This window comes from Tiliqua scincoides, chromosome 7 (assembly GCF_035046505.1).
Source record: "Tiliqua scincoides isolate rTilSci1 chromosome 7, rTilSci1.hap2, whole genome shotgun sequence".
Taxonomy (NCBI): Eukaryota; Metazoa; Chordata; class Lepidosauria; order Squamata; family Scincidae; genus Tiliqua; species Tiliqua scincoides.
In genome coordinates this window covers 58,420,437-58,437,567 of record NC_089827.1, presented here as the reverse complement: position 1 = coordinate 58,437,567, position 17,131 = coordinate 58,420,437, and the positions used below count along the sequence as shown (strand labels likewise).

General features: G+C 42.4%; 1 protein-coding gene across 3 annotated transcripts in view; it reads right to left on the bottom strand.

The window, feature by feature from the left end:
• ZC3H7B (zinc finger CCCH-type containing 7B) overlaps window positions 1–16,925 on the bottom strand; it is a 69,331-nt gene extending 52,406 nt beyond the window's left edge. For 2 of the 3 annotated variants that reach the window (XM_066633389.1, XM_066633391.1), the window contains exons 1-5: window positions 16,751–16,925; window positions 8,951–9,011; window positions 7,041–7,074; window positions 1,755–1,952; window positions 256–414 (exon numbers count right to left, since the gene is read on the bottom strand). In XM_066633389.1, coding sequence (XP_066489486.1) covers window positions 256–414; window positions 1,755–1,952; window positions 7,041–7,074; window positions 8,951–9,003 — 444 coding nt within the window. In that variant the 5' untranslated portion in view covers window positions 9,004–9,011; window positions 16,751–16,925. Of the gene's footprint in view, window positions 1–255; window positions 415–1,754; window positions 1,953–7,040; window positions 7,075–8,950; window positions 9,012–16,192; window positions 16,271–16,750 lie in introns of those variants that run through there. The other variant, XM_066633390.1, reaches the window with a different exon arrangement.
• Between the last annotated feature and the right edge of the window lie 206 nt (window positions 16,926–17,131).

The window sequence follows — 17,131 nt, the reverse complement described above, 5'->3', positions numbered from 1 at the left end:
AAGGGGGAATTGTTGCCTAAGATAGCAGGGAACCTTTGTCAGAAACAATTATCAAGTTTGATCTGCAAAACTGGAGACCATGACAGCCTTCATATCTTTTGCCATAAGCTGGAATATAAGTATTGACAGCTTAATGAAGGTCTGGAAGACTGCAGACACTCTAAAAATTTTATCGTCCACACTCTTGATTTAAACACAGAGCCAGTGACAGGGGAAGAACAAGCATCAAGTACAGATGTGTACATTACAACTTACATATGGGAGGGAAAGCAGACAGCGGCTGTTGCATTCATATGCTTCCTTGTACCTCCCCAGCTCATTCAAGCAACGGGCTTTCCGGAAGAGTGCACGGATGCTCTCCTTATTAAATACCAAAGCCTTCTCGCTGTCTTCTAAAGCCTTCTCATGCAGGCCCTTTGACAAAAGAGATCATCATAATCATGAGAACCTTTGCCTAGGTAGATTCTCCATGTCTCTTTGCATGTGCAAACTGTCCCAATTAATCTGTGGTTCCTGAAGTGCAATCCTATGCATGGTTATTCAAAAGTAGGTCCCTCTGTGTTCAGTGGAGCTTACTTCCAAGGAAGTGTGCATAAGACTGCAGTCAGATTATTTTCTTGATGAACAACATTAAGGGGAAAATTTAAAAGAAAGAGCGATACAGCATGCAGAAAAGCAGCAGGCAACCAACCTGTCATTACTGGTTCTATAAATCCTTCATGAACACAAAAAACACATGGCTAGTGACTAATACCTGCTGATCTCCAATGAACCAGGACAAGCAATAGTCCTAGTCAAAACTGTACTTAACTGACCAGAATTTTGTCCTCATGACCATGGCCTTCAGACCCCAATGGATGCAACCAGTCATTTGCATTAAATGTGAAAATGTCTTGTGAAAATGTCTGCTGATGGATGATCTTTTTAGCTAAGTTGCCCCTAGTAAGCTTCCCAAAATGCATCCAAATTGCAGGGGGGAAATCACATGGCACTATTTTCAGATTTCTATATCTCATGAAATATAGCACATAGAAAAGTGAGTAAATTGTCAAATTACATGCTTTAGAGACCAAGGAAGCCAATTGACATGTTAAATAGATTGTAATTTTCAGCTTAGTTGAAAAACAGTATACAGATTGCATCTTGTCATCTGCAAGGGTTTTGTTCCTAGAATCCTCACGGATGCTGAAAATCGCATTAAATAAATCAATTTTTTTTAAAATGTCCCTTTACTCAGCTGTTTAAAAATAGCCTTGCTTGCCATTGTAATGTGGGAGAGCAGCAGCAGGTAATCAACCAACAACTTAGTTTTAGTTCACTCTAAGGCAAGTGTCCCCTCCCCCTGGAGCATGCAAAAGAATGCAAAGCAGGGGTCCCAAACCCACAGTTCGTGAACAGCTGTACTAAACCATTAGTTTCCTTGACTTGGAAAACACAAGGTTGGGTACTCAATACAGGATTTTGAAAATGGTGTTTTACAATTCCTCTACTATTTGTTAGCTACCTTGGGGCTATGTAAGGTGACAGATGGGACAGAAATGCAAATAAATAATTTGGCTAATGTGCAAAAACAGTCCTTTCTTGAGTGTGTTTGTGTGTTGTGTGTGTGTATACACATCTTCCAACTTAAGAAACTACATCATACATCTGCCCACATGCAGTTTCAATGGAATCTGTTCACATATCTGGTTGAGAGTCATCAGGTGATAAGAAATTGCATTAACTACATGCCAACTGGCCTGAAGGGTACTCACCATGGCAAAGTAGCAGGCAGCCCGATTGACATGCAGCTTACACAAGAGATCCACTGGAATGGTCACCTCATCTGAAGCTGCGTATTCAGCCACATTCAGCCCTTCTACATACTGCACCAGGGCTAGCTTGAAATCCTTCTCTCTGAACAAATCATTGCCCTCTGCAAATAAGTTTCGCACCAGTTTTTGCAAAAAGGCCTGTTGAGAGAACAGAAAGAGAACAGGACACAAGGGCTATGGGGAAATGTTTACTGTTTACTCCCTGGGCCTTCCCCCTGTGTCCTTGCAGCATCTAAAAAACCAGTTTTAAATGACTAATATAAAAGGCCTATAACCAGAGCAATCGAGAAAATACTATCTTTTGCTTGCAAGTTTATGGGCAGCTGAAGAATATTGTACAATTTCTGCATTCACTCTAAGAACACACTGCAGCTCTTCCTTAACTACATACTCTGACAACCTTGGTTTAACAAGTGAGGATTAACCTTAGTGAGACATCCTGTCTTGTTTTAGCACTAGTTCATTAAAAAAAACAACCCACAGTTTTGACTTCTTATACAATAGTTTGTTCTTCAAGTGAAAGTAGTCTCCTGTTCTTCAGTCTCCTTTTGCACACAAGAGTAGAAAAGTAAGCATGCAAGCCCATGGTAACCTTATGGTTGGTTGGCAACCTTCAGTCTCGAAAGACTATGGTATAAGCCTACAGCATCCAGTATTCCCAAGCGGTCTCCCATCCAAATACTAACCAGGCCTGACCCTGCTTAGCTTCCAAGATCAGATGAGATTAGGCATGTGCAGGGTATGTGTTCATGTAGTACTAAACCACTGTTTAGTACAGGCACCCCTCCCATATTTGCAGTTCCAATATCCACAGTTCCACTTAGCCACAGTTCTCAAATCTCCCTGTCACAATTATGACCTACAGCCCAAAACTGAGTTGCCCGGAGTGCAGGGCTGCCGCAATGTAGAGGATGGCCGCCACTGCATCTGAGCACAGCCGGGCAGCCACCAGGTAAGGGAAGTAACCCCACAATAGAGCTACTTGATTTTATGGCAACCTTGGGTTGCCTCAGAATCAAGAGCTTCCATGTTGGGTGGCAGACCCAACACAGAGGCTCAGGATCCAGTGTAGAGCTCCACCAGTCCTGCCTCCCTCCTGCCCTGCTCCCTCCCCGACATGCCTCCTCCCCACCCTATCCCTGCCCTCCCCCTGCCCTGGAATGCCTCCTCCATGCCTCCCTGCCACCCAGTGGTCCATGCAACCGCTGAGCCACAGAGCACCAGTGATTCACCAGTGCTAGCCCAGCACCAGCTGGCACTGAGGTAGTACCAATACTGGACCAGCATTGAGGGCTGCGAATGTATTTTATGGCATTTTTGCAACCCTCACCACTGGCAGAGCACTAGCTATGTGAGGTCAGGACTGGGCTCTTACTTCTCTGAACAAATGCTTTATAAAAGGCATCTTTTTCTTCATTTTACTATGGAGCAGGAAGCAAACAGCAAGAACTTAGATATGCAGCTAGAGGACACTATAGGAGGCTATTGTGATAATTCTAACAGGAAGTGAACAGCAGAGGACTTCCTGTTTGCATAATTGCCCCCTGTAGCATCCTCTAGCAGTATGCGCCTAGATTCAAGCTGTTTGCTTCCTGCTCTGAAGTAAAATGAAGAAAAAGCTGCCATTTACAAAGCGTTTGCATAGAGAGGTGAGTCATCATTGCAACTGGGAGATTTGAGTATGGTTCGCGGTTATCCACAGTTTCAGGTATCTATGGTAGTAGCTAAACGTATCCTGTGGATATTGGGGGGCACCTATGCATATTGGGGGACACCTATATTATACAGGAACTATGCCACTGCAGAGATAGCATAGCTTCTATTTTCCCTGTCAAGCCCTAACCACACTACAGCCCTGCTGTTAAGACATTCCCTAGACTTAAGGTTGGAAAGGGGATGCTTCCAAGCAGATTTAGGGAAAAATATTCCAGATCCTTTTAGATGTCACAGCTCCAAAACCCTGTCAGATGTCACAGCTCATTAAAGAAAGTGTCTTGCTTAAAAATGACTGATTTTAACTAAGTTTTCCACTTTGAAATGCGTATGTTTCTTGAACAAAGATGCACAGCAATTGGAAGCTATAACAAGTAAAAAAATGTGTCTTGGTTACAACTAATGGTGCCTTTATACAATCTAGGAGGATAGCCCTAAACCAGTGGTTCTCAAACTGGTGGGTCGCAGCCCACCAGTTTGTGTAAAGGTTCCCCCATCCTTTTAAGGGGCAGGGGAAAGGGAGAGGCAGCAATGCAATTCCCAGGATTGCATCACTAAGGGGGGGGTGAGGAGAGTGCTTTTACTCACACAGGGCTGCAGCAGGCTGCAGGAGGTGCGGGGTGTTCCACAAAACCCTCCGCATGGCTCCCTGAGGCTTGGAACATTTTAAAAAAAGCAAGCACAAAGCATTTCCAATTTCCAGGAGGTGCTTTGCGATCACTTGTTTTGAAGTTCCAAGCTCCAGGGAGTCCTCCGGAGGGCTGCGCGGGGCTCCCTGCATCTACTGCAGCCCTGTGTGAGTAAAAGCACCCCCCTCACTCCCCCTTGGAGATGCAATCCTGGGGATTGTGTTGCTGCCCTCGCCACTCCTTCACAAAAACGTACTTAGGGAGTAACTGTCCTAAACCATTTAGCCCACACACACACAATTATACCTGCTTAGAAACAAGAGATAAACTTATCTCTGTGTGCGCATCCAAGTCATGGGTGGTATCCTAAATAAAGTTAGTTATGATTGACACTGCAATCCTGTGCATGTCTACTCAAAAGTAAGCCCCACTGTGTTCAATGCGGCTTACTCCCAGGAAAGTGCATATAGGATTGCAGCCTGACATCCCACTGAAATAAATGACACTTACTTCTGAGTAGACATGCCTAGGACTGCACTGTACATTTCTTTGAACACAACTAAACAAACAAGATCTCATAATTAAGGACTAAAGTTACAATCCTACTATATACATCTAGGGGTTAAATAAGTCCAGCTGAAGAAAGTGGAACTTTCTTCAGATCAAACATACACAGGATCAGGCTGTCAGTGTTGAGAACATTCCACAACAAAGTGAGGATATGTATTAGTGTTGAAAAATAAGATTCTATGCTGTTATGAGTACCCAAGTGTCCATAATCTGAAAACTGAATATTTTGCAGAGCCCAGATAACTGGGAGACATAAAACAGAAATATGAGATCATCCACTGACCCCAGGTGGAGATTCCTGGTTCAGGACAGAATCTCCTGGATCCTAGGCCAATGATGATTTGCTAGTTCCGGGATCCAGTAAGAAGTCCACAATAACACACAACACTTACTGAATCATTTATAATACTTTAATATCAAAAATTGAGTTCCTTCATTATTTTTGTGAGAAGTTTTATTATACAGAAAAACAGCCTTCAACTTGATATGCTTGATAGAAGGTCATGATACAGTTTCAAGCAATTATAAGAGTAGGCACTAACATTTTTCTGTATGTATACAATTCCGATTTTGTTTCAAATCAGATTTTTAAAAGAAATGGTACTTGCATTTCTTTAAATAAATTGTCGGGGTTCCCCTCCTCCCACAAGTCCCCAGCTTACCCAGGGAGAAGGCTTCTGGGCCAGAGGATCAGGGAGGAAGCCGGTGGAACATGGGGCCACCTCCCCATAGGCTGCCTGGGCACTCCTGTAGGCGGCAAAGCGCAGCAGAGGAACATGGTGCGCTGAACCCCCCCCCCGCTTCTCCCTCTGCCTGGGAGGGGGGAGGGGGGAGACAGGACCCAGGCCATTCGGCTGTTGGGCAGTCGCCCCTCCCCCGCCTTGGAGGAAAAGGGGAGCACTCCCTCGCCCAGCCAGCCGGGACCTGCCTTGCCGGGCAGCGCACCTGGCTACGACATAAGCAGCCCACAACTGGACCTCCCAATGTCGTCTGCAGAGCTACAGGACCCAGGTGGGCAGGGCCAGCCCAACCCCCAAAGGCAGACCAGAGCAGAGGCAGAAGCCTTCCCAGCCCTCTCAGGAACAACCCTGGCAGCTTCAGGTGAGAGAAGGTGGGAGGGAAACAGAGAGAGGAAGGGAAGGAGTGCTGGTAATCCCAGGGGAGGGCAGTCCTAGAGACAGGCCCTTTTTGTACCATCCCTGTGAGGGAAGGGGAGGGGCCAAAGGGGAGGGGTCTGCCCTACATAACCTGGAGGCCAGGAATGACAAGGCAGTTGGGAGTCAGAAGAGCAGGTAGGAGGATCTGCTGCTAGCTGCCCCTGCTCCTGACTGGCAAATGCTGCCAACCCAAAGAGGGGGAACTGGGTGACACAACCCCCCCCTTCTGGTGAACTGTTCTGAGGCCTCCACAAGGGGGTCCCCCTCGGAAAAGCCAGGCGGGCCCTCCCCTCCCCCCACAGGGAGGCCTCACATAAATCATATTTAAAATCTTTTACAAGTCTTAAAAAAAACCACCATCAATTTTTTCTCTCATCTGTTGTAATGCCACTAGAACAACTATTCTGAATACAGCCAGCAAGACCCACTTGGCAGCAGAGAGCCAAACCAACTTCATATTGTGCTGTAGGATCTGCTCACTCAGAGTAAATCATCATCACACTATTAATGGCACCTGCAATTATTTGCCAAGGCGGCTTTCCTATTTGCTGGGCTCCTGAGCATTCCCGCCTGCTGCATGTATTTCCCAGCCCACTTTGCTTTGCTCTGCTGCACCTGTTTCCCCCTTTTGGACTCCTTGCTTATTTTCATGGATCCCACCCTTGTTTCTGTCTATAATTGGTTGGCAACCTTCAGTCTCGAAAGACTGTGGTATAAGCCTACAGCACCTAGTATTCCCCGGCAGTCTCCCATCCAAGTACTAACCAGGCCTGACCCTGCTTAGCTTCAGAGATCAGACGAGATCAGGCATGTAGCTAGAAACTATGACACCAAATATAATTAATCAGCAAATCGGGTCCAAGATGTTACCAAAAGAAGCCTGGCATCTTTGGGAGAAATATACCCCAGCCCAAATGCCAGTCTAACACACACACACCCCCAAACCCTAGTTCATGGGTAGGCAACCTTTTTCCCCTAGTCCAGAAACAGACTGCAGGCCATACGCTGCCTACCCCTGCCCTAGCTGACTGCAACTGGAGCACTGTTTGGGAGACACTTCCAGATTAGCCTTGCACCAATTCAGATAAGAGGATAGTGCACATTTATCATTTGACAGCATATGGAAGATTCAAAAAAAGAAAAAAATTGTTGATTACCTCATAATCTTCTTGGCTTAAGGGTAATGTAGACCTAGAGAAAGAAGAAAAGCTTGTGAAGGTCAGAGTTGTGTTAATACCCATGTCTCATTCCCAGAATGTGCAATGCATAACAGTAATATACAGAAGGGTGCAATTCTAGAGCCATAAAATAATCAGAGATGGAAAGCCTTCTTAGCTTGCTGGTATTGCTGCCACCAGATGCTCACTTCCAGAAATGAGCTCCCAGAATGCATGTAGTTGCATTTTTCATTGCCTACTCAATTACAACAACAGTTTATGTAAGACACTGTATTACGCCTTTGGCTACTACTGTTGTGGTTCACCCAAAGCTTACCTGAGGTTGCCTACACACAAGGGCTCCCCATATCCGTGGATTCACTTATCTACAGATCAGGTCTGTGCCCCCCCATGCACAGCCCCCATGCACCCCCTCCGAAAGAGGAAGCTCTGCTCCCCTTGCCTCTGGAGAGTCAGTCCTCTGAGCCCAGCAGAGACCACAGACATCTGTTCAAGGGCCCCTGCTGAGCTCAGACTGAGACTGACAGTAATAAAAGTCACTTCTGGTTTCTCCGTGAAACTGGAAGTGAATTTTTAATGCCTTATAAGGCATTACAAACAGGCTCTGTCTGTCCATCCATAGCCTCTGCTGGGCTCAGAAGACCCTCTGGAGGTGAGGGGGCTCTGCTCCCCTCGCCTCTGAAGGGTGGGAGGTAGGCATTCACCCATATCCAAAGTTTCACTTAACTGCAGGGGACTCATATGCTAGGCTCCTATGCTAAAAACATTGCACTTTCATAGAGATCTACACCATTTTGAAAGATACCTCACACAATTTTTAATGGCTCTTGTTTGTCAAAGATGCCAGGTTTGGAGTAACATTCAGACAGCTACAGATATGGAAGAATAACTGCAAAACAACTGGCTCAGTAAGTTTATTTTGTTTAGATTTCTTTTAACTTTCCATGCAGTGTTCATTACTGGATCGATTAACACTGAATAATAAAATCCTTTGTATAACCGTTGAACTACATGACAGCCAAGTACATTGGTAGTCAGTACACTATCACTCCCACACTGCCTTAAACGAACTTAATTTGAAAGAGATAAATGAATCACAGTGCTTGAATGTCCTCCACCCAGCTGGCCATCCAAAGCTCCAGTTTTCACTATGCTAAGAAAAAAATGCTTGAACCACCAGTGAGGAAGCTTCATGAAATCAATACTCCTATGCATGGTTGGTCATTGACTCAGATTAAAACCAAACATCTTCACTTTCCCATCCATATAAGTGACAGCACCACTAATTACCCATATCACAGGCATGGTGTGTAGTTCAATTGATCTTTGTCAAGCACTTTTTTGGGGATCTTATGTTTTCCAATACACAAGGAAGAAGGTCACAGCTTAGAGAAAGCTTTAAATCACCAATTAGAGAAAGTACTCAGGCTTTTGAGGAAGTATAGTTCAGACAACAGTTTCCATGGCCTACATACACAAGGATCTGTGCAGACAGGGGAGACCCATTGGTCACCAAGCAGCTTACATGGTGGTAAGTAAAAATATGCTTGCTTACCTCTCCCAGGCCATCTGGTTATCTCCCCACCATAGAATGCAGTGTGTGCTCTGTTGGCTAGCTACGTCGCATAGGCTGGCCAGTGGGGGAACAGTATTTGGTCACAAGAGAATTACAGAACCATAAAAGACCTGTGGTTCAATTCCTGTTTGGCTGTTTCATGGATTTTACATTCTTTTATTTTGTAGTTTGATGGCATAAAGATATCATTTATGAAAGTTATGGTTACTGTACAAGCTGCTTTGCAAGGAAAAATGAATGATATATCAAAACAGGAACTGCTTTCATATATTAATGAAATCAGTCATGACAACCTCCAAACTTGTTCACTTACTGGATAAACTGGAGTCCCTTCTCTATCTCCTCTTTCCTTTTCTGTCTCTCCATTACTGTCACTGCAGTAAGAAAAAAAAAGATACAGATTACATTTTTACAGTTTGGGTCAGCCAGGTCATCAGCTCAGTCTACCCAGAGTTCAACTTTAACAGCAGTTTGTGTGTGTATGTTTGTTCCCATGTATACATTCATCTTTCTCCTTTTCTCTCTCCGTTCTGTTAAAACAAGAAAGAAAGAAAAAACCAAACAAACCCAACTTAAAACATTTGCAGTATTGTCATCATAGACTGGGATGTTTTCTAAATGTAGGTCAGCTGAAGATGAGACACATCTCCTGAAAATTATTGATTATGAATAAAGCTCACAGCAGCTGTTCAACGGCAGTTCCATACTCTACACATTACACTCGTCAATACTTGAAATTATCAAAATCAGGATGAAAACCGCTCCCCACTGCTTAGAAATGGCATCAACGGATGTAGCACAATATGGATTGTGTACTGCACAGTGACAAAGTTCTGCTTTCATCTCTTTCCAATGCTTTTTGTATTGGCAACCTTCAGTCTCGAAAGACTATGGTATCGCGCTCTGAAAGGTGGTTCTGGCACAGCGTCTAGTGTGGCTGAAAAGGCCAATCCGGGAGTGACAATCCCTTCCACACCGGGAGCAAGTGCAGTCTGTCCCTGGTCTGTCTCCCTGGCTATGGGCCTTCCTTCTTTGCCTCTTAGCCTCAGACTGTTGGCAAAGTGTCTCTTCAAACTGGGAAAGGCCATGCTGCACAGCCTGCCTCCAAGCGGGCCGCTCAGAGGCCAGGGTTTCCCACTTGTTGAGGTCCATCCCTAAGGCCTTCAGATCCCTCAGATTTCCAATGCTAAATCTTAAGAAAAACAGCCACATTCATTAACCTTCATAGTTAAGGAATAAAAGTGAATACCCCTTCTACTATCCCCCCAATGCACTCACAAAAATCACTCTTGCACCTTAAGATGCATGAAATCTGGATGTTGGAAAAACAATGATAATGACTGCTAGAAAAACAATGACATTAATGACAGGATGCCTACAGAATTGCCTGAGTTTGGGTTATTTGCACATTTAGACAGACTCAACCACTATCTTTTCAATGTTCAATTTTAGACATAGTCAAGTGCCCATCTTTGAACCTCTAACTTGAAAGGTGGTGCTCAGTTTGTAGAATAATTTCTACACTATCAGCTTCCACAATGGAGATACTAAAAAAAATTCATTGTAACGCAGTATCCAAGATCCCGTAAGTGTAGGTTAGGTACTTACAATCTGAAAGGTGAAAGCCAAAGGAAGAATGGAATTATTTATGGTAGTAGTACTTTTTCCCCATTTTTATTTATTTATTTTTAATTAACACACACAAACATATACATTTAGGAGTGCTAAATACCATATACCATTACTCATTAATCATACTATATCTCCAAAACTACTACTCATCTACTTCTACCTCTTGTTTATCCATTTATTTATATAATATATACTAAATTTTCCCTAATGCCCTGTACTATATTTTCTAAATTTTCACTTTCTATCAAACATAAACTTACTTCAATTACTCATTAATATTAGAATAAAATAATCTAATTACCAAAACAAATAAAACAATTCTTCCATCTACTTCTAACTCCTCTACTCATTTATATATTTCTTATATCAAATATAATAGATTTTTCCTAATTCCCTATAATATATTTTCTAAATATTCATTTTTTATTATTTAACATAACCACCTATAAAACAATTCATCCACACGCTAAGATTTCCAACTATTTTTTTCTAATTCATTCTAATTCATATACATATCAATTTCATATGTATTTGTTTTTTAAGTAAATTTAAACAGTTATTAACTAAATAAAATCCTCCAATTTTTTTAACCCTCAGAGTAACCCTCAAGTTTCTTTTTCTTGCTTTCTTTCCATTTTTTTCTTGTAATATCTTTAATAATTTATCTCCATAACAATTCAATAAGCCCACACTTTCTTGTATAAGGTATGTTCATTCTTCCAATTAAATGGGATATGTTTTCTTCTTCTTGTTCCAACAAATTTTGTATTTTGTGCATGTTACTCTGTTACTCTGACCATCTTCTCTATTTCAATCTCCATCAGTGTCCCCTCTAGATCCTGTTGATTTTCCACTCTTCTAATTTCTGTATCCACTCTTCTGATGATGATTTCATCCCTCACCATCATCTTTCCCGCTTTCTCCTTCTGTGTATCTTCTATTGTTTCTTCACATCTTCCAACTGCTCCATGCACACATCTCTGTTGAGAGAGAGTCTTTAAACTGGCCTGAATCTGCAAGGACCAACTCAACTGCTGTCTTCTCATTGTGAGCAATTTTTCCAAATTTTTGAGAATCATTTGAGTCCAAATATCTGGAACAGGCTCCATCTTGCAATTTCTCTCTAATTCACAAGACGTCCACAGCATATTATTCTCCTTACTTCCACCACATGTTTTTTTAGTCAGGCATTCTTTGAATTTTTCTTACAGATAACAGTGTGGTTAATGGAGAAAAACAAAACGAAAGAAACAGTCTCAAGACAACAAAACTCTTTCATGTCTAATGAAAATTATGTCCACAAGCAACTCTGGATTTTAGTCCACACACCAAATTATATTTATAATTATAATCAACGACCGATTTATTCCACTACAAAGATAAAGAGCACTTTCAACATCCTTAAAAAGTTTCTCATTAACGCCTTCAGTATATCCAGGGCTTTTAACCAAATCAGTCAATCAAAGCCAGGGACAATATTAACACATACTTATCTTAAAATTCCAACTTAAATTTTATGCTTCATGCTTTTTCTTCCATATGGTATCTTAGCAGAGAGCCAGCAGCTTGATTGCAGACACTGCACCTCCTCCAGTACTGTCCCTGATGATTAGGTTTCCGAGAAGAAAGCCCCCCCCCCCCAAGTCGAGCTTTCAAGATCTCAGATACCTGCACCATGGAAAGATCTTATCTTTCCTGATAAAGATCTTCAGATCCTCTTCAGACCTGCAGTTTTTTGGGGAAAACAGACTGTCTCTCAGGAGCCCCTGGAGACATGTCTGTTCATCCACTGTTGGCTCCTCCTCCTCATTTATGGTAGTACTTCTCTAAGCACAGTTGTGAAAGCAACAATGTCAGCCCAGGAGACAATTTCAGAAGATTAATATGATGTGATGATTCAGTGTGCTGTCTTGGCATTTCAGATTATAAATATAGGGCAGAAAAATTTGTTCTCAGTTAACCTTAGTTGCACTAGGCAAATTGAAAGGACTTTTCAGTTGCTCAGGTGCCAGGCAAGATGTTACTGAAGCTGGAACACGACAAGAATTCCAAATTGCTGGAAACAGGATATTTTCAAGTATTGACTGCTTGTCTTTATTTGTTAAAAACAAGAGGTCACTGCAGAAAGAAAAACTTCACAAAATAATAAAATTCAAGCAAGATCCAGCGCAAAAAACCCCAAGACATATAGCACAAACTATAGATTGGCATAGTTCTTAATAGGATAGCTTTATGCCAACAAATCACCTTGACAAGGAATGTCAACAGATTTTATGAACTGCCCTCTAATTTTCCCTGCTGGTGCCATATACAAAGCTATTTTATAAAGAATTGATTTTATAAGCATCAGCCAGCAAATACATCATTCTGTTAGAATGCATCAATTCAGATAGGACCCTAATATAGTGGGCAGGACCAAAAAAGGGGTGTACCAGCTTCCACACAATTTTGCCTGTAGAATTTGCCACCTTTGCTTTTCAAGTGCAGCAGATATTAAATGAATTGCACAGTCTGGAACTAGAGTTTTGACAAAATCCTTCTTGCAGGAATAAGGGTAAGTGAAACACAACACCCCTGCAACTCCTGGCTTAATTTAATGATACAATATTACTGTACAGTTATAATTATATTTTGTAATTGTCATTGTATTCAGACTGAATTTAATTATACTGTTGCTTGCATGTCCCTCCCATTCTCCATTTTCTGTTAACCAGTAAGTCACTTTGGAGAAGAGTCTGTTTATATTATTCTTTTGTAAAGCACAAGGCGCAGTGTTGTAATACATCACTTTCTGTGGGAAGTGTATTGCTAAGAGAAATAACTGTGGATGCATGTGTGTGCAAATTTTTCTCTTAGCAATAAAGTAGCACCAGCCAGATACATCATGCCCAGGCAACAAATAGATGAAAGGCAGCTTAGGCACCCGAATATAGGGAGAATGGCCTGTTCAGCTACGTCTTCTCCTTTCAGTTACAGAGGGTAGTATCAGAGGAGGAATGTCCACAGTTAAATTAGTCTTAAAAGAAAAAATGAGAGGGAAAAACCTCACACAATATGGCATTGGTGTGACAGGTATTCTTACTTGTGTTCAGCAGAATTTTGGGAGAGTTCCAAATGTAGGAAGTCAACTGGACTTGCTCCCTCATATGTAGTGTTTCTCAAACTGTGGGTTGGGACCCACTAGGTGGGTCATGAACTAATTTCAGGTAGGTCCCTATTCATTTCAATATTTTATTTTTAATATGTTAGACTTGATGCTACCATGGTATGTGACTGCATTTGGGGAAATGTTACAAATCTGTACTCTTAACAGGCTGCTATGTATATGCTTTTAACAATGATAGTCACTGGGACTTACTCCTTAGTAAGTATGGATAGGATTGCATCCTAGGATTGTTAACAATCTCCCTGCTTGATGATGTCACTTCCAGTCATGTCATCACTTCCAGTGGGTCCCAACAGATTTTCTTTGTAAAAAGTGGGTTCCTATGCTAAACGTTTGAGAACCATTGATGTACAGTATATATTACTCTTCTACTCATATGGGCACTCAGGCAATTTAACAACTAAAACATCAAAATCAATTAACACTATCACAATAAAAAAAACCCCTAAACAAACCAATAAAAAGAACTCACCACCCAAACATACCAGAGATAGAAAGTATTTCAGCAGGAATTCCACCACTTTCAATCAACTACTAAACCAAGCTACAAGCTTGGCAAAAAGGGGTCATTCTGTAGAGCTGCCACAGAAGGTAGCAACAGGCTACACACTTAAAGGGTATAGACGCTGGTCATCTGGCTTATCACCTTAGACCTTGTTCCTAGCCACTATGGGGGACAGCACATGTTTTGCCAATGGGTTACAAATTAACTAAATGGCAGCCACAACAAAGTGAAAGTTGGGAGTCCCAAGAATAGTCCCCCTCTCCCAGTTTAGGAACAGCTATAGATTCTACTGAAGAGGCTGGATAATCAAAGCTCAGTTTTGATGCATCCAATCAAAATCACAGACAGAAACCATCAGGCGGTTTAGCACCTGAAGACACTACTAAAAATGCATCACACCTAATATTCATATATTAACTGGAAATGACATTTTGCAAATCATTTTCATGAAAGTGTCAATTCACAACTGGTAGGCAAGAGGAATTTATTCTATGAGGAATTTATTTTAAGATTTTTAATTTGGAATAGGAAACATCCATAATGAGAACCCTAAGCCAACCCTTGATATAGGCACAGAGGGAGTTGTTTTTTTGTTTGTTTTTTGGTCTTCTTGTTTACAATGCTTAAGCAATTTTCAAACCAATTTTCAAACCACTGCATTTTCAAACCTATTAACTCTGCACATCACAAGGACTGGAAACCTAATTTTATTGCGTGAAGCATGGGATTGCTAAGATTCTAATAAGAACTCACAGACTATTTAAAAGTGCTTCAAAGATTCATATAGTCCATAGGTCTCATTTTTGCCCATCTCTGCTACATAACATTTGAGACAGATAATCATTTCTACATCTGCCCCATTTTGCAATGACTTCATGTTACTGTTGTACAATAGTAGACTGTTAGATTGTTTAAAGTCTCAAAGTAATGGCCAATAAGTCACCCATGCCCGTTTCCTCACAGCGAGGGATGTGTCCGCAATTCACATCCCCCTGAATTATTATTTGGAATGTTTATGTTTCACTTTTCAGCAAAAAAAGTTCTCAAAGCTGTTTGCATGAAGGAAGAAGAAGATGGCTCCCAGTCCCAAAGGGGCTCACCATCTAGAGAAGCACAAGAAAGACACTGACACAAGCCACTGGGAAGAATAGGGACAGATGTTCTCCCACTGCTAACCGAACCACCACTTTAAAAGCTGCCTCCTGCCCAGTTGGTAGGGGTCTGGAAACACAGTATGTACTGATCATTTATACCATCATTTTTGCATTCGATTATTGCAGTATTCTCACCAACATATTTTTGCCTTTTTCTCCAAAGAGTATCCAAGGCACAGACAGGCCAATTCATCTAGCTAACTGCTACAATCCTAAGAATCTCAGGCAATTTTTAAGAATAAAAGCTTGAAACCGTAAGGCACCCCCAAATGCTTAGAAAGCAAGAAGAGAACTAAGAAAATCCTCCTCCTATCTGCACACCTCTGAAAAACCAAATGCAGTTCTTGATCCCTCTGGATGGGAAGCCTGCACCGGTTATGGAAAAAGAACATTCTCTTCAGAAATTGTGCAAATGGCATGACAAGACACACGTTCCAGGCAAACTGGGCTGTTTTGTTTTCTGTGAATCAAAGCACAGGTTAGTTGCAGCCAACCAGCTCATCATGCACCAGCAGTGTCGCCTAGAGCTGCAAAACCTAATGCAAGATTACTTTGATGGCACTCACCTTCCTAGTGCTTCAGTCGCCCCAAATATTGACAAATACCATATTTTTTAAAAAGGCCTGTGAGATGCAGAGGAAGGAGGGGGCAGAGTCCCTTTCACAGCAATGGTTTGACATGTTTCCATTTTTAATATGCAAGCATGTTTTTAACATGATCGGTTTTAACAGGCATATTTATGCAACAGGCAACACAAGAGCATTAGCAGCAACCCCTTTTTAGGGAGATTGCAGCTTGTTTGTGTGCATTCAGGGTGTTTCCCTGCCCGTTTGCATTTACAACCCTACTATCTCAGCATGATTCCCTATGCCTTGCCCTCATTAACATTCCCAAGAAAGGCGATGCTTGGTTTAATTCCACTTGCGGAAAAACCGATCCTTCCTTCCTTCCTCCTCCCCCCATCCAAGGCCTTCGATCCCCGGGCTCGCCTAGCAAAGGGAACCCGCATGATCCCGAAGGCAGGTACGAAAGCACTGCCTGTCTCTTTGGCAGCCTCAGATGCACTGCTACCCTCCGCTTCGTGCTACCAAAACTCACCCTAAGCTGCCAGGGGGACATCCAGGCTGGAGGAACCCCACAAAATCCTGGCCTTTTCAAGGAATCCTTTCCAATGTCTGTGGTCACTTTCTTACAAGTCAGATTGCAAGAGTATCCACAATCAGGCAGCAGTAACAATATTCCGCCAGGGAGCTCACTGCTTTTGCAAAGGGGCTTTCGTTCCCAATGCTTGCAGCGAGTAGTTTCAGCAAGGGTGGAAACAAAATAGATATACATGAGAACCCCCAAATAGTGGCAAGTTTCCCTCGCTCTGGGGAAAGTCTTCTTGGATCGCCCTTCGCTTCCCAACTCCAGCCACACTCTTTACCCCCACCCCAAAAAAGTTGCACCCCAAAAAGGGGGACGGGGTGGAAAGGAGGATCTTAAAAGATTTGCTCCAGATTGGGTTCTGCTTGGGGTTAAGCAACCTTGGTTTGCAACTCTGCAAAGGCTCCACTGAGCTCGGGATCTGCATATCCCCTGGGGGGGGGTATATTTTGCCAGATCTATCTCTTCCCCCCCCCCCTTCCTTGCAAAATAAGGAAATCACCAACTCACCTCTGTATTCTCCCTGCACTGTGATCCAACTCTCCTGGATAAATGGTATGAGATTACTAGAAATATTATTAGAGTATTATTATTATTAGTAATAATACCAGTAATTGTTATTTAATTACAGGAAGCAGCATTCTGCTCCTCCAGCTGCTACCCCTGCAGCTCCCTCCATGTGCCTCTTGGTCTTTTTTACTTTCATTTCCAGGTCTCTAGCTCAGCCTCACCAGCCAGGCAAAAAGGCTTCCTTGCGATCCCTCCAGGTCCTAAAGGCCATCTGATCCCCCACTCAAACAGACCAGCCTTCCCTATGGTGATTTTTTTTGCACTTAGCAATTTAAGCAAGGATGTGTAAGAGAGCAAAGGAGACAAGTCAGCAACATTGGT